This window comes from Ursus americanus, chromosome 23 (assembly GCF_024610735.1).
Source record: "Ursus americanus isolate L20-20 chromosome 23, mUrsAme1.1.p, whole genome shotgun sequence".
Classification (NCBI taxonomy): domain Eukaryota; kingdom Metazoa; phylum Chordata; class Mammalia; order Carnivora; family Ursidae; genus Ursus; species Ursus americanus.
In genome coordinates this window covers 3,869,736-3,895,933 of record NC_142149.1, presented here as the reverse complement: position 1 = coordinate 3,895,933, position 26,198 = coordinate 3,869,736, and the positions used below count along the sequence as shown (strand labels likewise).

Below are 26,198 nucleotides of genomic sequence, written 5' to 3'. Positions count from 1 at the left end.
CATTACATACAGTAGATGCCTTAGAGATTAGGGTTTAATTTCTCTCTCCCAGTTCCTGTTGAGAAAGGCTGATGTAGCCTAATAATTCTTGGAAGTTTTACAGTTTAACATTGCTTAAATTTTTAATTTTCAACAGTCTTACTGCTTTTACCATCAAATGCCATGTCACTGTATCTAGATGCATACTAGATTTATATACACTAAAGGACCTTTCTTTAATATGTTGACACCTGCTTTATTTCAAAGTCTTGTCTAACAACTTTGTCTTAAAAATGACCAGGAATCCTTAAAGAAGGAAAAAAGGCCTCTGATAGAGCCCCACGCCCTATCAGTCCTAACCCTTTGCCAGCTGTTAGACTCATGTCTAGCCAGTCTAAAGGTCCAGTTTTCCAGTAAGAAGCAGTGTGGAATGGGAGGAAGAAAGTGCCCGAAGGCAAATCATGGTGTCAGGGAGAACACAGAGCTCAGGAAGTGGGGTCATGACCATGTTAGGCTCTCAGAGGCTCTTTCTTTGTCCATAAAATGGGAGCCGGGGCGGAGGAAAGTGGGGGGGAAACTTGCAGCGTGCTAGTAAGGCTTCCCAGGACCTGAAAGCGCGGTGGGTGGGTGGTTCAAGTGCACCGAACTATTGCTCTTACCACCAGCAGCAGCGGAGACCCTTGACCTCAGAGATGGAAATGAAACAAGCATGAAAGGCACACAGTTCAAAGCATAGTATGTAGATTTGTATTAGGAGGTAGCTTTCTGCTCCTTGATAACACTGAAGACATGGCTGTATTCTGGCGTGAGACATAGCTAGTTATCATACCAATGTTCTGGAATCTCTTATTTACACAGTAATTTTTATTGACCCCTGTAGTGTGAAAGACATCAACAAAATCTCTTTTTTTCCATTGAGGCATTTTATTTACACATATATATTACATCTATAGAAAAAGGATCTCAGGATTTTCCCTCCTGTACATTTTCATCTTGCTTCTTCATGGTCCATGATGTCAGCTTAGCTTGTCAGTACAATGAAACCAAACTGGCAGGACGGGAGCGGATTATTCCGCCATTCTTCTAGATCTTAGATGTACATCAGATGTGGGGCTGATCTCTCCACATGTGTTTAACCTGCCCGTAAAGTTGACAGCAATTTTCCCAGCTGATAGAAGCACTGATGCCCAAGTTTTTCTTACCGGAGAGCCCTGAGCCCTGTCAGTTAACCCTTCCTGGCCGTGAGACTCGTGTCTAACCAGTCCGAGGGGCCAGTTTTCCAGTAAGTAGAGCCCCAGGCCCTACTTAGTTCTAGAAACCCAACAGTGACATTGGAGCATGGCCTAGTAAGAGCCTGGCCTTCACCTCCTTTTTCAGCATTGTTAGTGCTGTTGAGAGCACCCGCCAGGACATTCATGGGCACCGTGATGGGCGCACAGAAAGGTGGCGGAAAAAGCAAGAAAATCGTGAATTATGTTTCATGTGTTCTGTTTTACAAACAGTGCATACTGTTTTTACTTTTTTTTTTCCCCAAGTAATTGGTAAAATAAAGTTCTGGTGCATCCTGAGGTTACATTTTAGAGCCTTAAAGGAATCACTTAAGTGGAGTATTTTATTCCTCTATTACTTACAGATTAATGAGGCATTTCTGATAGTATAGTCTCTACCTTTATTTGGATCCTCTTGCTAAACATGTCCTCAAAAATCCATGTTAGAAGAAAAAAAAGTATGATAGGCAGCCAGCATTTTGAAGCGATCAGATGATGGAACTTGCACGTGGCTGTGTGGAAGGTGCTCACAGCCACTTCAGCCAGCTTGGCAGGTGGAGCCTGTGACAGGAGTGCCGCAGGCCGGATTTCAGGCTGCCCGTGGGGGGACATCATCATGTGGCCCCTGGCTGTCACGAGCCTTGAGTATGTATTGTTCTGTGATTGTCTGGCGTGGCCAGTCACTGCCATTCTGCCAGGGTCTGTCCTTCTGGACAATTTTCATCTATATCACTGTAAGAATCAATAGTTTTTCATTTTCCCATCTTTTTTTTTTTTTTTTTTTTTTTTTACTTTTAGTTTGTAAGATTTGAGCAGAAGAATTTTGATTTCTTTGTTAACTGAAAAATACTTGCTGACAACTTTTATTACCACGAAGCAGGGGTACTGACTGAATTACTTTTTAAAAATCTATGCGCTAGAAGGGTTTGGGAAAGACGTTTCTCCTTTTAAAAATGCTTCTGCTTCACAGTATGCTTAAACATTATGGTAAGGGGACCAAGAATCTTGGCTGTTCTCTCTCTCTCTCGTACAAAGGTTGAACCATTTGTTGATGGTTCTTACAGTATCTTAACTGTTCTCCGTCAACAGGCATACCAACGTTTACAAATCCAGCAGCAGATGCTACAGGCTCAGCGTAATGTTTCCGGACCCATGAGACAACAGGAGCAGCAAGTAGGTATCGCCCGCGGGGTGTAGCTGGACTTGCCAGCTCTCGTCTTCCCTGATCCGAAGATGCTAAATGGCAAACTGTTACGTTGACGTCGACTTTTCTTTCACTAAGCCCCCCCCCCCCACTTTTAGCAGTCTCAGGGGCACCTTAGTTTGGGAGCAGTGGGTCCAGCCAGCGGAGAGCGAATGCCCTGGGTCTGCAGACAAGTGATGGGCGCCACTTTAGAGCCCTTTCCAACTCGCATCTCTGCCATCAGGTTGCGCGCACAATCACTAACCTGCAGCAGCAGATCCAGCAGCACCAGCGCCAGCTGGCCCAGGCCCTGCTCGTGAAGCCGCCGCCGCCCCCGCCGCACCTGTCTCTGCACCCCTCTGCAGGCAAATCGGCCATGGACAGCTTCCCCCCCCACCCCCAGGCCCCCGGCCTGCCTGACCTGCAGACCAAAGAGCCGCAGTCTTCACCCAGCACCTTTGCTCCTTACCCTCTCGGTGAGTTCCCGCAGCGCGAGCCACCACCCCAGCGGGAGGGCGCCGTGCCCCACTGCTCTGCACAGTGGGCCGGCCTCTCTCCCAGGGCTGACTGGTAAGGCAGCAGCACTGGCCATCCTCTGCAGAGCGAAATTCTGCTATGGCCATAATTACCTTCCAGTATAAATCTTCTTAAGTAGCACCAGTGAAAGCCCCAGAATTCCCTCATTTCTGTTGCTGAATCCGTTCTGTTCCTGGTTTCCTCTTGGGCAGCCACCATCCCCCCACCTAACTGCAGGGACGAGTTTATAATGGTTTTACTAGTAAAGGTGTTTAGATTTTTACAAATTAGGTACTTCTTGGAAAGCAGTGGTTGTCCATACAGGTCCAGTAGTGGAGAAGGTGGTTTGTATAAGCCACCGAACCAGCTTACACGTGTTGGCCCCTAGCCTGTAGGAAGCACGCTCAGCCCATGAAATCTGCAGTCGGCAGAAGACGCGGTGCCGGCCGCCAGGTCCTACAAGCCAGCCGGGGGCACAGGCTACGTAACTGCAGGCAGGATCGAGGAACTGTCCAGGGAGGTATATGTCCGTAAGTGGATTATACATGAAACAGTGTGATATAAGAATCCAGAACCTGGTGACAGCTCTCAGGCTTGTCTGCCAGGTGGCTGTTAGTGTGACGCTACAGGACAGAGGGAACCAGTAACCCAGGAAATACGTACCCAGAGGAGCAAAGGTCAGTGGCGTGATAGTGAGTTTGCTACTGGCTGATGGGGTCCCTTTCCATAATACTGCCTTGGAAAGAGCCATAAATCCTATTCATATGAGCACATTCTCCTTGACGTGCAATCAGCGTGTTATGTCCTTAATACGAACTTGATGAATGCTCACTGTGATCATCCGTCCCTTTCACGTTGCCCCATGCTTACAACCCTTTATGTGCACAGAAGAGGACAGTCTGGTGGCCCAGGCCTGGCTGGGGAGGTGGCCCGCCACGCCGAGTCCCAGCTCCACCAGGGCTGTCTCAGCACTTGCTTGTGTGACTTACCTGACTGTCTCTGCCTCAATTCCCCATTTAAAGTGGGGATACTTACCTCATGGGGTTCTTTAAACATGAAGTGAGATAATACGTGATGTTCTCAGGACAGTGCCCAGCACACAGCAAGCCCTTTGTGAGGTGCGAGCCAGACAGAAGCAGGCCTTGTCTAGGAGTCCTTTCGGAAACAGATTCCATTGTCTATTACCCGAGATGCTTCCGCTTCAGCTTCCTAGTGTCCATTGGCCTCTCAGCCTATTTTTGGAGAGTGAAGTACACTAATCTTTATTCTTAAAGACTTTTTCTTAGTACAAATGAAAGAATTAGTAAGTAATTCATCTAAAATAATTACCAAATATTTTATAATATTCACATTAAACTTACAAACTTACTGGAAATAAATAGCAGGACGCCTGGCTGGCTCAGTCGGAGGAGCATGTGACTCTTGATCTGGGGGTTGTGAGTTCAAGCCCCACATTAAGTGTAGAGATTACTTAAAAATAAAAGCTTTAAAAAAAAAGAAAAGAAATATGGGGCACCTGGGTGGCGCAGTCGTTAAGCGCCTGCCTTCGGCTCAGGGCGTGATTCCGGCGTTCTGGGATCGAGTCCCACATCAGGCTTCTCCGCTGGGAGCCTGCTTCTTCCTCTCCCACTCCCCCTGCTTGTGTTCCCTCTCTCGCTGGCTGTCTCTCTCTGTCAAATAAATAAATAAAATCTTTTAAAAAAAGAAAGAAAGAAAGAAAGAAAGAAAGAAAGAAAGAAAGAAAGAAAGAAAGAAAGAAAGAAAGAAAGAAAAAAGAAATAGCTAATCAGGGGCGCCTGGGTGGCTCAGTCAGTTAGATGTCTTCATTCCACGTGGGGTCATGATCCCAGGGTTCTGGGATCGAGCCCTTGCATCGGGCTCCCTGCTCAGCAGGGAGCCTGCTTCTCCCCGGCCTTCCCCGGCCTGCCATCCCCCTGCCTGTGTGCGTGCTCTCTCTCGCTCTCTCTGTCAAAAGTCTTTAAAAAGAAAAAAAAAAGAAATAGCTAATCCGGTATAAGAAACATAGCCTACAAAGTTGCCTGTCTGCTTGGTTCTTGGCATTTTTCTTCGGTGGTCGCAGCTTGGAGCATCCATCTTCCTTCACATGCAGCGTCTCCTTGCTCTGCTGTCTCGACTCTGGAGTCCGTCGTCCACCTGGGAAGGTCAGGCGTAGAATAATGAAAAATACCCTTCACAGGCCGTGCTGCAGAGAAGGGAGAGCTCGTGTTCACCTCGAGTGGTGAAGGAAACACCCAGAGCAGGGGCTAAGCTTGGGTCTCAGATGAGCAGGACCTCAGTGACGAGAGCCTGGCACAGAGGACAGGGCGTGCCCCAGGTGGTCGTGCTGACTGGTGGCGGGGGTCCACAGTTGAGCGGGCAAGTTAGAGAGATGGGTTCAGGCCCAGCACTTTGAAGGCCAGGCTGGAGCCTCACCCAACTAGATCTGTGCAGATGGAAGCGAAGATTGCCGTCCGTGCCGACTGCACACAGGTGGCCGCTGGCGGCATCTCACCTACACAGGGGTTTTGTTTCATCTGCAGAGTGCGTGTGTGTGTGTGTGTGTGTGTGTGTGTGTGTGAATTGCCAACATTTAAAAATTGGAAATTTTTAAATCAAAGTAACTTCTGGCATCTCTTAAAATGGCTCCGTGGCATCTGCCTTCCCTGTGGCTGGCACGGGCTGGCACCAGCAGCAGGCACTTCCAGGCAGCACAAGCACTGTCGGGTTCGCCACCACCCCAAGTGGGCCCACTTCACAGCCACTTGGCCCATGTAGGCATCTGAGTTTGCAGACATGGATTTAAAGTCAGGAACAAATGTGTTCAATACCTTGCTTAGGAGTAGAGATTCACTTTGACCGACGTACCAGGATGTATGGGCTGTGAATCCTGGGGTGCGCACCTGCCCGTTATTCTCTACCGGTCGAACATTCAGTCCTGCTCGGAAGTGGTGTCCCCACCAGGGACTCTTTCGCACCCTCCTCGCCCCTCTTTAGTAACCTGGCACAGTGTTGCCAGGAACGGCAGCACGTGCTTTTAGCTGTAAGAAAGAAGACCAAGGCTTGGCACACCGTTCCAGCTGGGGACAGATGACAGCCCTGCCAGGCTCTCCAGTAGGTCAGGTACTTAAAAGGAGTTTGATATTTAATTTATAAACTCCTGAAGAGCAGACTTTTGTAAAGTAAGTTCAGTAAAGGTGGAATTGAATTACCCCTACCGGCCTGTTCTGCAGCTGGTACTTCAGAACACTGTCTAGAACTCCGAAGGAGTTGTCTTGATCTGCTGAGTTTCCCTAAGCTATCCTAAGATCGGAAAATATTTTCCGGATTATCTGGACTTGCCCTGTCTTTCTGTGGGTTCTTTGAAGCACCAGGACCGTGTTTAGCTCCGAAACAAGTGAAATGAACAGTCGTTGGTCTTACTTAACCAGAGACTATCCGTTACCATTTCACCCTAATTCAGGAATAATATTCCTGGAAATATGGTTGTTAAAAAGACAAAAAGCTTTTCTTTCTACCAGCATTAAGAGTCAGAGTTAAGTATGTGGCCACGAATTAAGACTTGGATTGATTCTCCAGGAGAGCTTTAGAATGTAATAAAATTTAGAGGAAGAGCAGGCATATCCTTTTTTTTTTTTTTTTTTTTTAAGATTTTATTTATTTATTTGACAGAGATAGAGACAGCCAGCGAGAGAGGGAACACAGCAGGGGAGTGGGAGAGGAAGAAGCAGGCTCATAGTGGAAGAGCCTGATGTGGGACTCGATCCCATAACGCCGGGATCACGCCCTGAGCCGAAGGCAGACGCTTAACCACTGTGCCACCCAGGCGCCCCATGAGCAGGCATATCCTAATAGCATTTTTATTTTTAGCTGGACTGAACCCAAACATGAATGTCAACAGCATGGACATGACTGGTGGTTTGTCGGTGAAGGACCCGTCTCAGTCCCAGTCACGCCTCCCTCAGTGGACACACCCCAACCCGATGGACAACTTACCCGGTGCTGCTTCTCCCCTCGATCAGAACCCCAGCAAGCATGGTGAGTCCAAGCCGGGGCGCCTGTGGTCCGGTCGCTCCTGTTCCGCTCACCGACTGGCCAGCTGTAGAGCACGCTCGTTTGATTACTCTCACTGCATCTCTTGTGTAAGAATTGCATTAGAATGGAATCTTCCATTCCATTACAGAGCACGTAAGATCCTGGCTAGTCCATGGCCAAACTTCCTGAAACCTCAGCCTCCAGATCTTTGCTACAAACCCAGAAGGAGTTGAAAACACCCTAGAGCAGCAAAGCATATTGGTCATAGCCTGCATATTTTTTATTTATATCTATATTCTTCAACAAAAAATTTGTCTACTGAGAAGAAGTTTTTTTCAGTAAAATGATAAAACACAATAGAAAATCAAATGCTTAGAAAAAAGAGGACGCGAAAGTGCTAATGTCCAGAGGCGGCGGCCTCACCAGTAAGCATCAGCTGCAGCTCCCAGTTTCCTGATAGCGCAAATAGCAGAGAGAATGTAATAGCTGTATGACCCTCTCTTGATGTAAATACTCTAAAAGGAAAAACAGATTTCTTCCTATCGGTTAATTCTATAAGAGAATCATCCCAGGCTGCCTGGGCACTTTCCTTTGCAGGAGAGCTCAGGGCGGTCCAGTCCAGAAGAAGGTGAGGGCCCTGCATTCACATGCCCCCTGTGTGCTTCCAGAGGGAGGGTAGGACGCACATAACCATGGAGTCCATCGCTAACCACAGAGACTCATAAGCTGGCCCCAGAAAGGCACAGGCCCACTTTCAGTCATATGGGTTCGTGTTTTATCAGGATTTCCAACTTGACAAACTAAAATGGTTCTTAAGGAATTTCGGTCTCGGGGAGCCTTCCTGGCTCATCGGTGGAACGTGCGACTCTTGGTCTCAGGGTTGTGAGTTTGAGCCCTACGTAGGAGTAGAGATCACTTAAAAATAAAATCTTCAAAGAATAAACAGAATTTTGGTCACAGGTGAAGTTTGGGCTAACCGAAATATCACTTATCCTTAGAGTGGGACAAACCAAGTCTGATGCTCCGTATACCTCTGAAAGGGGCAGGGCCTGGTGCCTAGCAGTGAGGGCTCAGGGGCTCCCCCGTTCACTCAGCTCTTTGTCTCCCACTGTCCCCACAGGTGCTATCCCTGGAGGTCTAAGCATTGGGCCTCCAGCTAAGTCCTCCATCGACGACTCCTATGGCCGGTACGATTTAATCCAGAACAGTGAGTCACCAGCCAGTCCTCCTGTAGCTGTTCCCCATAGCTGGTCACGTGCCAAATCTGACAGTGATAAAATCTCCAATGGCTCCAGCATCAACTGGCCCCCAGGTAAGCGTGTGTGACACCCGTGCAGCAACAGATCAGAACTGCCCCAAACCTGAGGGGAGCGATTCCGCTCCAGAGAAGCCAGGATCTGAGCTAAGAGCCCTGGAAGCATGAATCCCATAGCTTTGGCTTTTCCACTGGAAATCCATTTGTCCCACGAGTTTGGGAAGTGGTCAGCACCCAGTGCTTTCCTGCAGTCCCTTGGTTCAGTGAGAGGAGTGGAAGGAGAAGGGACGGTGGGTTGCCACGCCGTCTGAACACTCTCCTAACAGGGCAGCTGTCATCCCTGCTTCTAGCTTGTTCCAGAGCTTCGATGATTTACCGAAAAGTCTAGGATGTGTCTCCTGTTTTAACTAGCAGATTAGAAGAATTTCCATAAATTATCATGAAGGAATGTGAAGATATTGTAGTACTGTGTTTTGATTTCCATTTTGTTTGGCATTTTCCAGAATTCCATCCTGGAGTTCCATGGAAAGGACTTCAGAATATAGACCCCGAGAACGACCCCGACGTCACTCCCGGAAGTGTCCCCACCGGGCCTACCATCAACACCACCATACAGGACGTCAACCGCTACCTCCTCAAGAGTGGAGGTGAGGAGCGCGGGCGCCACCCGCTCGGCCCAGAGGGCCTCCCTGCGTGCATTTGGGGGCGCCGGGGTGGCGCTCGGGCCGTGGGGCAGGGACGCTGTGAGACACGTCTGGGGGCACTTCTCACTACCTGGAGGTAGTGCCGATGGTGAAAATGGAGACTGATTTCCTGGCTTTATGAACACGTCGTCTCTGAGCACTGTGTTACACGATCCCGGTATTAACCATGAAGCCTCTCAGTGAAAGAGTTCCCACTTAAAATCCGTTTAAACTGCCGGTGAATCAACCCCTTCCTCCTCCATCTCAATCTGTTTCCTTCCTCAAAGCCTGGTAAAGACTGAAATCCCTCCCCAGCACTGTGTTCGCGGCACAGTGGCACCCTAGCTCAGGGTATAGATTTGGGTGCGCCCCGTGTCAGACGTTACGATCCAGGAGGAGCTGGCTGTGACGTTGGAAGCGTACGTGCAGCTCTCAGGCGTGACGCCGAGAGGGGCAGATAGAGCAGCCCTGGACAGGCTGGTGCTGGTACGGTGGCAGTGCCGATGTCCAAATAGTAGGAGGGAAGAGCGGGGCTGCCGCAGACGCTTGTCCCCTGTAACGCCACTCAGATAGCCCCAGAATGTTCCCTCGGGTTTCCCACTGAAAGCAGGACTGAGGGAGAGAGGCAGTTCTGAACGGTTCTGTGGTTCGGTAGAACAGCAGCAGAGTACGGGTCATCTTGTTCAACGCTGTGCATCCCTCGCGTTTCGGTGCAGCCGCTTCCTAGAGCAGCCCTGCCGTCGGGGACGGAGGACGGGCACAGAGCACGGGAAGCGGGGCAGGGTGAGGCACAAGCCAGAAGTCAGACTCCGCCCTCAGTGCTCGTCACCCTGAGTGTGGCAGGAGGGTTGTGTCCCAGCAGGACCGTCCCAGTGGATTTTGAGGATTGTGGACAGGTGTGAAGGGGCAGCGCCGACCCGGGTACTGGAAAACCTCAGAAAGCTTCGAGGTTGCTCGGTGTCACACGGAGCTTCCCGCCAGTGCCCCGTGGGTCCTCCGGTGGTCCCTTGGCCTCCGAGTGGCCCCTGGAGCATTGCAGGTGACCTCCACGTTAGCACAAGTGTGCCATGACGTGACGAGGGCAGCCCGGAGAAGGAGCTGAATTCTGCAGGCAGAACCAAGCAGCTGTCCTCCTGTCCAGAGTAGCTGAGGCAGAGACAGGCAGGAGAGCACCTAGAAGTGACGGGCACTGGCGTCAGGGTCAGATGAGAAAGTGGGGTCTCCAGCTCCAGGGTAAAGAGGCAGGCAGCCGTCTGACCCGGGCGCCTCGAAGCGTCACGTGAGGTCGTGTGACTTCTGGGGGCTGTCAGTGGCCAGTCTGGGGCAGCTCCTGCCAGGCCCCTCCTGCACACCCTGGAGAACCCTTGCTCCTCTGCTGCTGTGCCCTCGCGGTGTGTTATTTGGGAGAAGGGGAACCTACAGAACTTGTCTTTCTGTAGAACGGCTCCGTGATTGTGCCCGGGCCGCAGCGCAGCAGACCTGCGGGGGCTGCACCTTGCCGACCGCCTCGCCCCGAGCGGGAGGTGCTGCTCCGTCCGCGCCAGGAGCTGTCAGGCGGCTCCTTTGGCTGACCTTGCTCAGGGACCGAGCCACAACATTTTTTTTATAGTTTTCTTTGGGTTTTTTTTTGTTTTGTTTTTTTTAAGTAGGCTCCACAACCAACGTGGAGCTTGAACTCATGACCCTGAGAGATTGGAGAGTCACATGCTCCCCCAACTGAGCCAGCCAGGCGCCCCAGTGTTTTTTTAATTTTTAAGTCATCTCTACACCCAACATGGGGCTTGAACCCACAACCCCAACATCAGGAGTTACACACTTCACCGCCTGAGCCAGCCAGGCGCCCCCCAGCTATCGTAGTTTTGACTAAATAGCTTGACCTAAAGTATAGAGAGAAAAAAGTTAAGAAAACGTGCCCTGGAAGGAAAACAGGGAGAATAGCTATTAACCTCTTGATCTTGGCTTACTTATTTTACATATTTTCATAATACAGTTCTCTATTCTGTCGAGTATCCACTAGACTATTTTTAATTGGCATTTTTGTTTTTCATTTACTGCCATTGACATTAAGTTCTGATTTGACATTAAAGTTGACATATTTACAGTATTTGTTTGGATGGTAAGTGTAGCTTTAATCCGTACGGAATAAACAGTAACCAGGGTGGTGAGTCATGCCGTTTCATAGCATACTGGTACCAACATTTCATCCAGAAAGGAAAATTAACTCTAATTTTACGGGACAAATTCCTCTATTAAAAGTAAAAATTTCAAAAGTAGAACACTGTTAAAATCTAAGCATTCTGTTGTTAAATTATAAAAGAAATACCACAGAGGGTTAAATAGTCTGTAATCTTGGGGTCTTGGGTCGATGCCATTTTGTTGATAAATGAAAGAGGAGAGTTTGGGGCATAAGCTTAGGATATCAGTAGGACTGGTGTTTTTTTAGATTGTGGACCTGCAGATAACAAATCAGTGTTGACGTTCATGAGTTCTAGTACCCTCGTTCTAAGGAGGTCGATCACAGTAGGGCAGCTGTAGACAGCTGTGCAGGTTGCACACTGCACAAGTCTGAGAGGCATCGCATGCCTGGTAGTCTCTGTGAAGAGTACCCCTGGGGTGGTTTGGTGCACCAGCCCCGGTGGGGCCCTCCATCTGGCTTCCATGTCTTGTGAAATTCTGTTTGTGGAAGTAAATGTGACAAGCAGACTATCACGTGCTCATGTCCCTGCCCCACCAGCTTCCACACTGGCGGAATAACTTTCCGAATCGGAGAAGCTCTGATTCTGTCCTGCTGTAATCCAAACTGTCCACAGTGCTTCACCCTCCTCATTCCCTGGCTCCCTGCTCTCCTCAGAGAAGCCTGGGGGAGGGTCACATGGAGATGCCGGACAGCTGGGAGCCTCACACGGGCGGCCACACACCCCCAGCCTCCCTCCCAGGTGCATGAGCAGGTATTTTCACGGGAAGGGACTGCGGTTGGGGATACAGTCCTCCAGCTCCCCGCATGGGGCTCTGCCTCATGCCCGTGTCACGAGGCAGAGGCTCGGACAGGAGCTAGTGGACACCTGAGACATTTTGAGACAGAATGAAGTGCTGGTCTTTCTGCAGTAAAATGTATAACAAAAAGCTTGGTGTTTCTTGGTTTTTAACTTTGTGGATGTTGTTTGAGGTGTGAACAAATGGAGAGTGCCCTGTACCGTGAGTTTTATCCTACATGGGAGGGAGTCCACGCGATTGGTTCACACTCTGGGTGGCGTTCTCGGCATTCTGCCGCCGATCCTCTTCTCTCGCCTCCTGGAGACCCTGCCTCCCAGCGGCTGCTGCCGCCTCCGGGCCTCTGCCTCCCGGGCCCTGGGATCCAAGCGGGATGCCAGCCTGGGTCTGCCTGCCCTGGCCACGGCCCTGATCACGTCACACCTGTATGGTCAGCCTCTCTCTTGGCGGGTGGCACTGTCACACCGCCAAGCTCGGTGGCTGCCCCAGCACGCCCACTGCCCGCCTCTCAGCGCCGTGTCTGCTTCTGCAGGGTCCTCCCCACCGTCATCTCAGAGTGCCGCGCTGCCTTCCTCGAGTGCCTGGCCGCTCAGTGCCTCCGGCTACGGTCGCTCTTTCAGCAGCATCGCGCCCGCGCCCAGCATCGCAGGTACACACTGGCTTCTCCTGACATCTGCCCACGCACCCCGGAGTGGGGCGGGGGGGGGTAGGGCATGGGGTGTGACAGAGAGGGGGCCCGGGCACCTCTGCCCCCTGCCGTGTGCAGCAGGAATGGGAACATTACCTCTGCGGGGTCGTCGTGAAGGGCGTGTGGCTGTAGGATGGGGAAGTTGATGGGGGAGACAAGAGAAGGTCCAGATAGTGTGGCCACTTCCCGCCCGGATTATTTCTCTGTTACCCTAGACTTTCAGAAGTTTTGGTTTGTTTTGTTTTGGTTTTTTTTTCATATATTTTATATATTTACTTATTTATTTATGTATGTGTTTATTTATTTGACAGAGAGAGAGACAGAGACAGCCAGGGGAGACAGAACACAAGCAGGGGGAGTGGGAGAGGAAGAAGCAGGCTCCCAGGGGAACAGGGAGCCCGATGTGGGGCTCAATCCCAGGACTCTGGGATCACACCCTGAGCCAAAGGCAGATGCCTAACGACTGAGCCACCCAGGCGCCCCGGGTTTGGTTTTTTTTTAAGATTTTATTTATTTGACAGAGAGAGCACGTGCACAAGCAGGGATAGCAGGAGAGGGAGAAGCAGGCTCCCCGCTGAGCAGGGAGTCCAATGCAGGGCTCGATCCCAGGACCCTAGGATCGTGACCCGAGCCAAGGGCAGACACCTAACCAACTGAGCCATTCAGGCGCCCCAGACTTCAAGAAGTTTTTGAAGTAAGACATTTCTTTTAGGCTTAGAGGAGAATTGTCCTAAAAACTTCAGGGGAATCTGAACCTGAAAATTCTAAAACAAGAATATAAAGAGATTCAGGCCCAGACGCTGACAAGACACGTGTCGGGTTTATAAGGAGACAGAAATCTTAGAGAAGGAGTGTTTATTGTTTACAGACTTCTGCAAATACATTTCCGTATTCCTTCAAACCTTGTCGTTCAGACCTTTTGAAACCAGTGTAAAGATGGCATTCCCTTAGTACCAGTACCTGGGCAAGAAAGCAGTTTTGAAAAAGCTCAGCACCCTTTCTTTTCCCCACTCCGTAGTCAGTTTATTGTTTTAGTTTATTTTAGTCCCAGTGTCATTAACATTGAGTTTCAGGTGTAAATATAATGACTCAACGTATAGTTTAGCATCTTACTGAAAACAGAGAAAGCTTCTGGATTATTTCATTCCTTCTAATGTTTATTCTTCCTGACATTTACAGAGGAGATGTATGTAGACCCTTAATACTTCCATGATCATTTAGCTAAAGAGAAGGTGCGGAATTAAATCATTTTCCCTGTGTCTCCAGCAGTTTTTAAAGCATTTTTGCTTTTCCGATCAATGACACCTTTGTTAAGATTAGCGTTTGTTTGTTTGTTTGTTTGTTTGTTTGTTTGTTTGAAGTCCTGGTGGCTCGGGTTGGAGGGGAGCTCCATGCAGTGTCTGTGTTAGCCTGGTCGCTGTAGTGCTTTCCAGGGACCACCGCGACAGCGACCACCCAGCCGCCAGCACTTCCTGTCTTGGTCGTGGTGGGCGGGTGCGGCGGGCGTGGCAGATGCCCACATGTGTGCACATCCCAACCAAGCCCTGGGCGCAGGAGAAGCTGGGGTTCAGAGTGGTTACCAGTTTGGGTTTTTCCTCCCGAAGAGCCTTCAGACACTCTTCACCCAGCGGAGGTACTGAGATGCCCAGTGCTCAGCTCCCGCAGCTGGGCCACGCACGTCCATCTCTACCGTGTGGCCCGGCGCGCTCGTCTCCAAGCTGCGGGTTGTCAGGGGGCATTGCCTTGAAAAGGGACTGATAGCTAAAGAAGTAGTGTAAAGGATCTACGCGTGTTAGGCTTTTGACTTCGATTAGTGTGTTCCAGTATAAGCTTGTCCCAGTAGGATATGTCGATAAGTTAGCTTTAACCTCAGACTACAAAAGTGCTGGCTCTTTTCTCAGCGGCAGACTTGGTTCTGGCACAGTCAGCGAGTTCAGTATCAGAAGTCCTGGCAAGGCCTCCACTGGGCCCTGGGCACAGGCAGGTGGTCTCTGGGCAGGAATTCAAGAGAGCACGTACCTTGTGGTTCTCATGTGGGTGCTTTACTTGGTGTTTCTTTTTTATCCCGCGGTCTGCTGGTGCCAGAGAGCACTGTGTACACTTCCCCAAACACTGCAGTGACTTTCCTTCTTTGTCTCAAGAATGCCTGTGCTCTGTCTCCCTGCCTTTCTAGGTAAACTGTCAGACATTAAATCGACGTGGTCCTCTGGCCCTGCCTCCCACACGCAAGCCTCTCTGTCTCATGAACTGTGGAAGGTGCCCAGAAACACTACTGCACCCACAAGGCCACCTCCAGGGTTAACCAATCCCAAGCCTTCCTCGACCTGGGGAGCCAGTCCCCTCGGCTGGACCAGCTCTTACTCCTCGGGTACGCATCTGCTCTCCGTGCAAATGGGGCAGGTGGGGGAGCGCGGGGGCTCGGGGCCTGCTCTGCTTGTCCCTTAGGGAATGAATATGCCTGTCATCTTGTCCTCTAGCTCCTTTGTAAGGACTGCTGTCCCCTCCCCTAGAACCCAGGAGGACCTAGGAGGGGCCAAGGGGCCCTAGACTCTTTGGGGCAATGTGTGGGCCCAGCGCTCCAGCTGCCATGGTTTTCAGCCTCCGCCCTGGGCTTCAGCATCCAGCCAGTCTGCCCTGAGGCAGGGGTCCCGCTGGCACAGCACCCTTCCAGGGGCCACGCTGGGCCCTTAGAGCAGGCACTTTCAACCAGCACAAGGGGCTCGATCTCCACTTTGATACTTGCTTCTCCACAACGTTTCACTGGAGCAAAGGGCTTTCCGGGCCAGAAACCAGACCAAGCCCCCAGTGTGAATCAGGGCCCGCATCCTGGTGCCACAGCTCTGCCGGCCGCCACCGGTGCCCTCCAATGAGCTGCGGCCATGGAAGACATGTGCTGGGAGTGTAAGAAGCTGAGGCTGGAACCAGCTGCAGATAGTTTGAAAATTGTTGTGGGCCCATCATTGCAGCCCTAGGTCTGCTGCCCCAGCACGTAGCATCTTAGGGCTCTGATTCTGAGGGGCCCACGTGGAGGCAGAGGAAGAGACAGGAGCTTTTGCCGTCCTCCGGCTGTCATCCCGCCCCAGGGCGTCTGCAGGAATTGTGGGGCTGGGTTCATCAACCATAAAGATAATGTAGGTTTTCGAAGGTTGCGAAAAGCCTAGAGCGTGCAGCGGCAGTCTGTGCTGCTGCACGTGTGGGCGGGAAGCCTCCGAAGGCCGTGCTGACCGGGCTCTCCCCTGGCTCGTGCAGGTTCCGCCTGGAGCACGGACACCTCAGGACGGACAAGCAGCTGGCTCGTCCTCCGCAACCTCACGCCCCAGGTACGGGCACCCACCGTAGGGGCCACTGAGCGGGCGGGCGCAGTCCTTGACCGAGAGGGGTTCCCGCCACCCCCGATGCATGCTGGCCACTGCGCTGGGGGCGCTTGCCAGGGGCCCAGAGATGGCGTGGGCAGCCATAGGCAGACACGCCCATATTCTTGGAGAATTGTTTACTTTTTACTCTTTTGAGGCTTTTAAACAGTTGCTTGCCTTCAATTATACCGACTCAATAGTCATTTGTCCTGTGCTCCCTTTTCCTGGGGTCAGGGGCCGCAGGGCTGCCAGGAACCACGTGCTCTGTGTGGCTGGTTGGGGAGGTCACAACCAAAATGGGTTCTTTTCTCCTGATTGAGGGAATTCACGAAATATAACTGAAACATCCAGGATTAAAGAGTACATGGTAAATGACAAGGCATAAGAGGTTAAAATCATAAAGTCACATATGCTAAGCCCTTTTAAAGACGGACCTTTTCCCAGTGGTTAGTACACCCGGGTCATATACATTTTCTTTGAAGAATGTCGTGGAAGAAGTCCCAGGAAGCTCGTTACCGCCCCCTTTGCTTCCTCAATCAGATCGACGGCTCTACCCTGCGGACGCTGTGTTTGCAGCACGGGCCCCTCGTCACATTCCACCTGAACCTGACTCAAGGCAACGCCGTGGTCCGCTACAGCTCCAAGGAGGAAGCCGCCAAGGCCCAGAAGTCCCTGCACATGTACGTCTCCTGGCCGCCGCTCGGCTGCCCCGTGGCTGCGGCCCCAGCAGCACTGGGCTCGGGGTGCTGTGCGAGTGTCCTGGGGCAGCCGTGAGAAAGCACCGCAGACGTAGACGTTGATCGCCTCGGGGTTCTGGAGGCGGCGAGTCAGACACCAAGGTGTCGGCAGAGTCCGTTCCTTCCGGGGCTCCGGTCCTTGGTCTGCACACGGCTGCCCTCCCCCTGTGTCCTCACATGGTCACCTCTCAGTCTGAGTGTGTGTGTCCTAACTTCCCTTCCCAGAAGGACACAGGTTGTGGTGGATTAGGTCCACTAATGATCTCGTTTTACTTTCACGACCCGTTTAAAGACCCGTGTCCAAATACGGGCACAGCTGAGGGGCTGGGGGCTGGAGCTTCCATGTGGGGATTTGGCAGGCCACGATGCACACCGTGGCAGGTGTCTCGTGACCTGTTTCTTCTGCGGAGTTGGCCGTGGCCATGCCCCCCACCAGGGACAGGCCCCCTGAGAGCGTGCACATAAGCACAGTGCCTGTGGGAAGACACTCTGTCCACCAGCTAGCACCAGCCCCATGACCCATCTTCCAGCCACCTCCCCCGCTGCTACAGGACGCGCTCGCTAAGGCGTGCCGTGGACGTACTCAGCGACAGCACTGGAGCAGCGGGGTGGCTGGATCCCGCGGTGGTTCTCTTTTTACCTTCAGAGTGGCCGAACTGGTTTCCATTCCCACCAGCAGCGAGCAAGGGTTCCCTTCTCCACATCCTCGCCAACACTTGTCCTATTTTGTCTTTTTGATTCTACCCATTCTAACGGGTGAGGTGAGATCTCGTTGGGTTTTGATTTGTATTTCTCTGATGCTGAGTGATGCGGGGCATCTTTTCGTGTGTCTGTTGGCCATCTGCATGTCTTCTTTGGAAAAATGTTCAGTTCCTCTGCTCATCTTTTGATCAGGTTGTTCGGGTGTTTTGTTGTTGCTGTTACTGAGTTATAGGATTCTCTATATATTTTGAATATTAACCCCTTATCAAAAAATGCTTTGTGAATATTTTTCTCCATTCCATAGGTTATCTTTTCATTATACTGACAGTTTCCTTTCCTGTGCAGAAGATATTTAATTTGATGTAGTCCTACTTACTGATTTTTTCTTTTATTGTTTTTTTTTTTAAGTTTTATTTATTTAAGTAATCTCTACACACAATGCGGGATTCCAACTCAACCCCAAGATCGAGAGTCACACACTCTTCCAGCCGAACCAGACAGGCAGCCGTGTGCTTTTAGTGTCCTATCAAAAAATCATTGCCAAGACCAATGTCAAGGAGCTTTTTCCCTGTTTTCTTCCAGGAGTTTTATGGTTCCAGATCTTATGTTTAAGTCTTTAATCCATTTCGAGTTAACTTTTGTACGTGGTGGGAGACAGGCACCCACGTCGCTGTTCTGCACGTGTTTCTCCAGCTTTTCCAGCACATTTGTTTAAGAGGCTGTTCTTTCCCCCATTGAATGCTCTTGGTGCCCTTGTCAAATATTAATCAATTGTCTACATGGGGATCTATTTCTGGGCTCTTTATTCTATTCCACTGGTCTATGTGTCTGAAGTTTTTGCCAGTGCCATTCTGTTTTGAATACTATGGCTTTGTGTTATAGTTTGAAATCAGCAAGTGTGATGCCTCCAGCTTTGTTCTTTCTCAAAATCGCTAGCACTATTTGGAGGCTTTGTGGTTCCATACACATTTCTGTGAAGAATGCCACTGGAATTTTTGTAGAGATTACATGGAACCTGCAGACGGCTTTGTGTTGTCTGGGTCACCTTGCATTTGTATCTCCGTCAGTTTCTTTCATTTAAGTCTTTTAGTTTTCATTGCACAAAGTTTTCACTTGCTTGGTCCGATTTATCCCTAAGTATTTTCTTGTTTTTTTGTTTGTTTGTTTTTTTAAGATTTTATTTATTTACTTGACAGAGAGAGAGAGACAGCCAGCGAGAGAGGGAACACAAGCAGGGGGAGTGGGAGAAGAAGAAGCAGGCTCCCAGCGGAGGAACCTGATGTGGGACTCGATCCCAGAACGCCGGGATCACGCCCTGAGCCAAAGGCAGACGCTTAACGACTGCGCCAGCCAGGCGCCCCTTTTCTTGTTTTTTAATGCTGTCATAAATGAGTTTTTTTTTCTTTATTTCTTTTTCAGGTATTTCATTATTAGTACATAGAAAGGCAGCTGTTTTTCATTTGTTTGTTTTATATCCTGCAACTTCACTGAACTCATTGATCACTTGTGACAGTGTTTTTGGTTAAGTCTTTAGGATTTTCTCTATATAAGCTCACGTCATCTGCAAATAGTGACCATTTTACTTCTTGCTTTCTGATTTGGATGCCTTTCATTTCTTCGTCTCACCTGATCGCTCTGGCTAAGACTTGTGGTGCTGTGTGGAATAGAGATGGCAAGAGCAGGCATCCTTGTCGTGTTCCTGACCGTAGAGAAAACACTTTCAACCTCTCACCGTCGAGTATGATGTTAGCTCTGTGTGTGTCGTGTGCGGATGGCCTTCCTGACACAGAGGCATGTTCCTTCTGTCCCCTGTTCTTGGAGGGTGTTTGTCATGAAAGGTCGTTGTGTTTTGTCAAATGCTATTTCTGCATCCACTGAGACGAGAGGACTTGAATCTTTCACTCCATCAGCGTGATGTGTCGCACTCTGTGATTTGCAAATGGTAAACCATCCTTGCATCTCAGGGATAAATCCCACTAAATCATGAATGTACAATCCTTTTTATGTGCTGTTGAATTCAATTTGCTAAATATTTTGTTGAGAATGTTTATATCTGTGTTCATCAGGGATGTTGGTCTGTGGTTGTCTCATGTCCGGATCTGGCTTTGGTGTCAGGATAACACGGGCCTCATAAAATGAGTTCAGGAGTGTTTCCTCCTCTTCAGTGTTTTGAGAAGTTTGAGAAGGATTGGTGTTGATTCTCTTTTAAATGTTTGGTAGAATTCCTCCGTGAAACCATGTGGTCCTGGCTTTTTCTGTGCTGGGAGGTTTCCGGTCACTGATTCAGTCTCCTTCCTCGTTACTGGTTTGTGTAGATTTTCTGCTTCTTCATGATTCCGTCTTGGCAGGGTATCTGTTTCTAGGGAATTGTCCGTTCTAGGTTGTCCGGTTCGCTGGCATGGTCGTTCTCAGAGCCCCTCAGGATGCGCTGTACTTCCGTAGTAGCGGTCGCCATGTCTCCTCTTTCAGTTCTGATTTTACTTAGTTGAGTCTTCTCTGTTTTTTTCTTAGTCTAGCTGAAGCTCTGTCAAATTTTTTAGTCTTTCAAAAAAAACAGCTCTTAATTTTGTTGCCATCCTGCTCTTTTAGGTGTGTTCTGGGAAACACTACCATCTTGGCCGAGTTTGCCGGCGAAGAAGAGGTGAACCGTTTCTTAGCCCAAGGCCAAGCACTGCCGCCCACCTCCAGCTGGCAGTCCAGCACCGGCACCGGCCAGACGCGCCTGGGCGCAGCGGGCAGCTCCCACGGCCTGGTGCGGAGTGACACTGGCCACTGGAGCGCCCCGTGTCTGGCAGGCAAAGGGAGCAGTGACCTGCTGTGGGGCGGGGTCCCCCAGTACTCGAGCAGCCTGTGGGGCCCGCCCAGCAGTGACGACGGCAGGGTGATCGGAAGCCCCACCCCGCTGAACACTCTGCTTCCTGGCGACCTTCTCAGCGGGGAATCCATCTAGGACCGACAGGACCCCGTGGGCGCCACAATCATCAGCACTAGGAAGAAAAAGCTGACCCTTTCCAGTCCGGGCGGCGCTGAGCACCCCGCTTGACCTGAGCAGCCCGGCAGCCCTTTGAGTACCTCTGTCCAGTACTGAAGACAAACCCTGGCCGCAGTCCTTGCGAACTGTTCACGAGACAGTGCGGGCTGCCCTTGGTCAGTGTCACATGCTAACGACAGGATGTTCCTCATAGCTTTTTTATTTGGTGTTGTCTTACGTTTGTATGGCGTGTTGTCGTTTTGATTTTTTAAGTATAAAAGCTGCTTAGAATAGTTCTATCATGAAGGGCACTTTTCAGATTGTGGGCTGGAAAGGGTTATTTTATCAAGGGGGGCGGGAGGGAGGGAGACGAGAAAGCCTATTTAAAACGAGCCTGTGACGATTATGCACATTACCAGAGGCGGACCCCGTAATCAGGGGGAGCTGGTGTCCATCACTGGGCGCAGAGCGTGGGCTCCACGCGGCGGGCCTGGCGGCCCAGACCGGCGAGCTGCGTGGAGGCAGCGGCCTGCAGCCTGTCTCTGTTCCCACGGGTCCGCCTATGCACATTACCCTTGTTTCATTACTTTTTCATGCCATTTTTTTTATCCCAAAAAATATTTTTTAAAAGTTAAAAAAAAAAAGACATATCAAACATGCAAATACTTGAATCCAGCAGGCCAATAAGGAAATGTGAACACTTGCCGCGTCGAATTCTACACTTCCAGGCTGACATCAGTGCGCAGAAACAGGCTCTAGGAAACATTTCTGAGTTCACAGCCTATGTGCGTGTGTGTGTGCGTGTGTGTGTGGAAACAAGCGTGTGTGCGTGTGTGCGCGTGTGCACACTTTCTGTGTTTATGCGTTCCGTGCGTGAGGGATTTAACTGTGGGTTTTCCCTTTTATTCAGTATATGCTTTTTTTTGGCGCATTGGTCAAACGTTTGTTACTATTATTAGCTTCTAACTTTGCACTGAGTGTCCCTGCCCTTCCTTTTGCTAATCCTATACATGAAAGAGAATTCATAGGACAGGGCCGGTGACAATTCACGTGTAAATGTTTACTCAAGGACTCTGTTATTGCGTCTAAAAATTACAGTGTATATCTCTGGAGAAATAATATGTATACCTACCTTTAGCGGCTTTTTATTGTGGACTAATGCAAGAAAATGATTACCAGAGTATTGCACCGTGTTTCCATGTGGAATAGAAAGTGAGCGAGAAGACAGCTGTTGCAGAACTGTGGCCATAGGTCCCCGTGGAGAGCGGACGGCTCCGCGGGGGAACGGAGACAAGCACTCGGACGTGGGTGGTGACCGCTTTCGGAGGGGCCCGTGCTCAGGGCTCCCACCTGTTTACAGACCTTTTTTTCTCCTTCAGACTTTAAAATAAAAAATTTTAAAAAGGAATTTAAAAAAAAAAAAAAAAGAAAAAAAAGAGACTTCCGTGGTAAAGAAACCTATTTTCAGAATGCAGATACGCTACTTCAGAGCTCTGGGATTGAACAGTGTCGTCGCTTCCCTCCGGCCATCGTTGTGGACTGTCGATTGTCCCCCTTCGTCGAGGTGACGAGACGTTGTGGTCACTGTCTTGCACATGCGGATGCGCTCTCAGGAAAGCCAGGGTTCCCGAGGGGCAGCTCCACACCATTTCATGTATTTTGTAACCCGACTCCTAGCACTGAAGATGTTATTAAAAAACAAACAAAAAAAAATAAAGAAAAAAAAAGAAAAAAGGAAAAAAACACAAAGAAGAAAAATACCTAATCTCTAATGTGTAGCAGTTACATATTTACCAAATAACGGACTCAAAAGAAATAGATGTTTGAAGAGTGCTTTATATATTAAAAATTGCTTTATGTTTTAAAAATGATCAATGTTTTGATTGTTTTGCAAGAAAGACAGACAATGGAGTAACATACCCTCAAGTATGTTTAAAAATATATGAACATTGTGCTCCCTGCCTGCTTGATCAGGAAACTTGTGCATTACATTTTTTTTAATTAGCTTTTTAATGGTTTTATCAAAACAAAACAAAAAAAGAACAAAAAACTAAAAAAAGGTCCTGCAAAATTGCAGATCGACAAAAGCTGGTTTTACAGAGGACCATGAACTATGCACAAACTGGGTCAAGGCTTGTTTTCTCAAGTTGTCGTGTATTTAGCTAAACAAACCTTCCTCAGAGTAAGAGCATCTCATTGCCATTACGTGCGTTCCATATATTTGATGTATATACGCTCACGTATGTATATCAAATATGCGTGCGTGCGTGCGCGCGTGCGCGCGCACCAGACGGCTTTCCGTGCTGCCGCTTAGCATCGAGTTGTAGAAAACTGATATTTTAAAATTGGGGATGGAAGTAAAGACTCTGTTTGTTTTTGTTTTTTGTTGATTTTTTTTGACCTTTTCTTTTGAATTAAAGATGTCTGTAACTCTGAGATTAAAAAACAAGTTTGTGGCTTTTAACGTTTTTCCTCATAGAATGTGGTCGTTGAAGAACACGCACCGGAAGTTGCTTTCAGAAGTACAGCGCTTTGTTGAATCTTAATAAATTGCAATTTTTTTCTTGGCTGTTCAAATAAATGTGTTTTTTATTTTTCACAGATGGATATATCGATTTTCACTCTGTATGTACTGGGGGAGAGAGCTGTCCTGCTGTCTGTAACAAGTTCCCTGACTCACGATCTCCTTAGAGTCTGTGTTAGGTCCTTCGATGAGCTCTGAATATCTGTCGCTTGGCTTACAATTTTATCATGTGTTCTGTGGCTTTGCAGCTCGCGCTGAAAGCTTACCGCTGACCATCGAGAAGCGCGGGAGAGCGCCGGAGCTCCCCACCTCCGCTGCCACGTCCGAGACATGGCCAGGGCCCGTGGGCCGAGTGTCACGCCCAAGGACCGTGGCTCCGTCATCCATGACCCAGTTTGGGTCTCAGAAATAACTTGGACCAAAGAGAATCATGAAGGTCTTCTGTGTTTCCTGGACATTTTATTCATTTATTCTTGTCAAGTATCCTCAAATAACCCATGAAAGGTGCTTTCACAAAGCATTTCGCACAAGCAGAGCAGAACTCAGGGCACTGCAGGAAGCAGTGGCTTTCTCAGTGTGGCATCTCGGGTGGCAGCTGGAAAGCAGACCGCAGTGGCTCTCAGGCTACTCCAAACACCGTGACTTCAGATGAGCTCGGCGAGCGTCAGTGTTTCTGATCACCAGGATTGTAAAGACGGTCTCTGGGAGACAAGCCACGTCCTCTGGGACCCCTTGCTCAGAGACCGCCAGAACGAGTGTCTCTGTCTCCACTCTCCCGCATCTTATCAAGAGGGTAGGACCAGGGTGCTGGGGCAAGGTGGCGAACTCCTGGCTCTGCCCAGCCTCTTTGGAAAGTCACAAAGGACAGCGCGGAAAGGGTCACAGTCGGGAGAAGCGAAAAGCAAGGAGGAAAGGGAGTCAACAGTGGGCAAAGCACCAGGCGTTCCGCCCAGCAGGTGCCTGTGTGTGCAGTTACTGCGAGAGAGCGCCTGCTCCCCGGGAGGACAAGGGCAGGGCCTCGAGAACATCCGAAGGCCGCGCCAGGCTTCCTGCGGGGGGTGGCGCAGCCCTGGGCCCAGGAGGCCGGATTCCATTTTGACACCCTGGGGAAAGCGGGGGACCGGTGGGTGACACAAGGTAAACCGAGATCTGGCGTGACCGCTCGGTAGCCAAGGAGTCTCGGTGTCTAGAATCAAGGAAACAATACGTACGGAGCCGCACTTCTTACGAAATTGTTCTGATGACCCCGTGGGAGAGTGGCAAAGACGACAAGGGTGCGCAGCGGGTTGTAGCAGGCGAGGCAGAGAGAGGGCCGTCTGAACAGCGCGGAGGCCAGAAGAGGCGGCGGGGCGAAGACGAGAGCTGAGCGCCTGAACACCTGCTCGCTGGCGGGAGCGGAAATGGAGACCGGCATTTCAAGAAGCTTCTTCCCAGGGACGGCGCGGTCGGGATGGAGCGAGGAAAACCTACACCGGAATCCCGATGGCGTCATGACTCCGCCAGCCCCGCGCATCGCGCCACGGCGGGAGCACGGGTGACGGTTCCCCTTGTGTGAGATGCGGCCTGACAGGCCGGCTGTGAAGGACAGAAGCGCGCTTGCAGACGCGCCCGAGGCGGGCAGTCGTGCCTTGGGCTTCGGAGACGTGGGTCAGATGCTGCAGCGGGTGGAGTGCTGGTCCTCAGCCCCTCTGTGCGTTAGAATTACCTGGAAATTTTTAAAAATCCCAGTGCCAGGACACCTCCCAAACCAAGGCAAGTGGAATCCCCGGGGGTGGCCCCTGCTGGGTTCCACGGAGCGGCCGGGCCGAGGCGCAGGGCGCGGAGTAGCTGTCACTGGCCGCAAGGAGCCGCGTCCGCTCCCGGGCACTGCAGGAGCCGTAGGAGTTCGCTTGGCCTCGTTCGGCAGTTACAGCTCACTTTCTCTTTCCTTTTTGTTAAAAGATTTATTTCAGAGACAGAGTGTGTGCAACAGGGGGAGAGGATGAGGGAGAGAGAAGCAGACGCCAAGCGTGGAGCCAGATGGGGGGCTCCGTCTCACAGCCCCTGAGATCATGACCTGAGCTGAAAACGGGCATCGGACGCTCGACCGACCACGCCACCCAGGCGCCCCTCTTTCTCTTTTTAAAGCAAAACTTCTAGGCCTAGCATGGTGCTCAGCACGGTAGAGGAGCTGGGCTGGCCAAGGTCACAGGACCCGCCCAAGGCCATCCGCTAACAAGTCAGAATCCGGGCCCGCTCCCCACGCTCCATCGCAGGAGGAACACGGCGCGATGCGCTTGCCGAGAGCTCGAGGCCACACGGGTGTCAGGAACAGCAGACAGGAGGCAGACGGGCTCCGGGAGAGCCGGCTCACGCGGTGGCAGGGCGGGCGAGGCTGCACCCCGGGCAGAATTTCTTCAGAAAACCTAGGTTTTGCTATTAAGGTCTTTCAACTGATTGGATGAGGCCCACACAGGTCACTGGGGATAATCGAGTCCGCGGCCGTGCGTACTCCACACGCACCGAACGCCTCGACAGCAGCACCTGCGTTCGTGCTCGAGTGAGTGATGGAACGTGCAGAGGGCAAGCCTTTCACTCGTCATAGGCAGCTTGTCCCGACTCACAGGGGCTGCAAGGCAGGGGACACGGATGGCAGGGCCATCCAACCCGGAAGTGCCCCCCTCCAACCAACAGCGCATCTGTGACCATTCAGAGGGAGGCGCAGGAAGGGCATAGGGGCCCAGAGAGCCCTTGGCCAGCCTCACACCTTCCGGACTTCCTACCCGGCTTCACCCCGTGGTGCTCGTGCCCCGAGACGCAGCCAAGAGCAGCCGCCCGGGGTTAGCACGAGCTCTTTGCAGAGATCTCTAAAGCACCCTGCCGGGGACTGGCCATGACCAGCCCAGGAATCCTGAGCTGTCGGGGCCACCAAGGGCACCGTCCCCCACCTACAGAAGTCTTGGTGATGCCCGGTGAGCCTCCAGGGCCTCATCAGGACATGGCACCCGCCCCTGCCTGTCTGCCAAAGAGGACTACCCCCGTGAGACCGTCTCGGAAAGGGGACAGTTTGGGTGAGCATGGGCCCAGCCAGGGGCATGGCCAGTGCTGGGCGGTATGTCCACTGTGGGTTTGCCCTGACCCTCCCCACGGCCTCGCCCAGGCCCGAGCTTTGCTCTTCTGGATCCCTCTGTAGGGTGAGGAGCAGTGGGGCCCATGACTGCTCTCTTATCCTGCTTCCCCACCTGGGGCCACTGGCCCAGCTCCTGCAGACGTGGCACGCTGGGGCTGTGACAGCCGAACCCCGCCTTCCCATACTCTCAGGTTCACAGCATCCCAC

At 50.9% G+C, this 26,198-nt stretch overlaps 1 protein-coding gene across 3 annotated transcripts in view; it reads left to right on the top strand.

Moving 5' to 3' along the window:
- TNRC6C (trinucleotide repeat containing adaptor 6C) overlaps nt 1–22,957 on the top strand; it is a 147,953-nt gene extending 124,996 nt beyond the window's left edge. For all 3 annotated transcript variants that reach the window (XM_045814438.2, XM_087854041.1, XM_087854042.1), the window contains 10 exons: nt 2,337–2,420; nt 2,675–2,906; nt 6,814–6,981; nt 8,099–8,290; nt 8,737–8,880; nt 12,440–12,556; nt 14,769–14,963; nt 15,845–15,915; nt 16,489–16,628; nt 19,977–22,957. In XM_045814438.2, the coding sequence (XP_045670394.2) occupies nt 2,337–2,420; nt 2,675–2,906; nt 6,814–6,981; nt 8,099–8,290; nt 8,737–8,880; nt 12,440–12,556; nt 14,769–14,963; nt 15,845–15,915; nt 16,489–16,628; nt 19,977–20,337 (1,704 nt within the window). In that variant the 3' untranslated portion in view covers nt 20,338–22,957. The remainder of the gene's footprint in view (nt 1–2,336; nt 2,421–2,674; nt 2,907–6,813; nt 6,982–8,098; nt 8,291–8,736; nt 8,881–12,439; nt 12,557–14,768; nt 14,964–15,844; nt 15,916–16,488; nt 16,629–19,976) is intronic.
- The last annotated feature ends 3,241 nt before the right edge of the window (nt 22,958–26,198 follow it).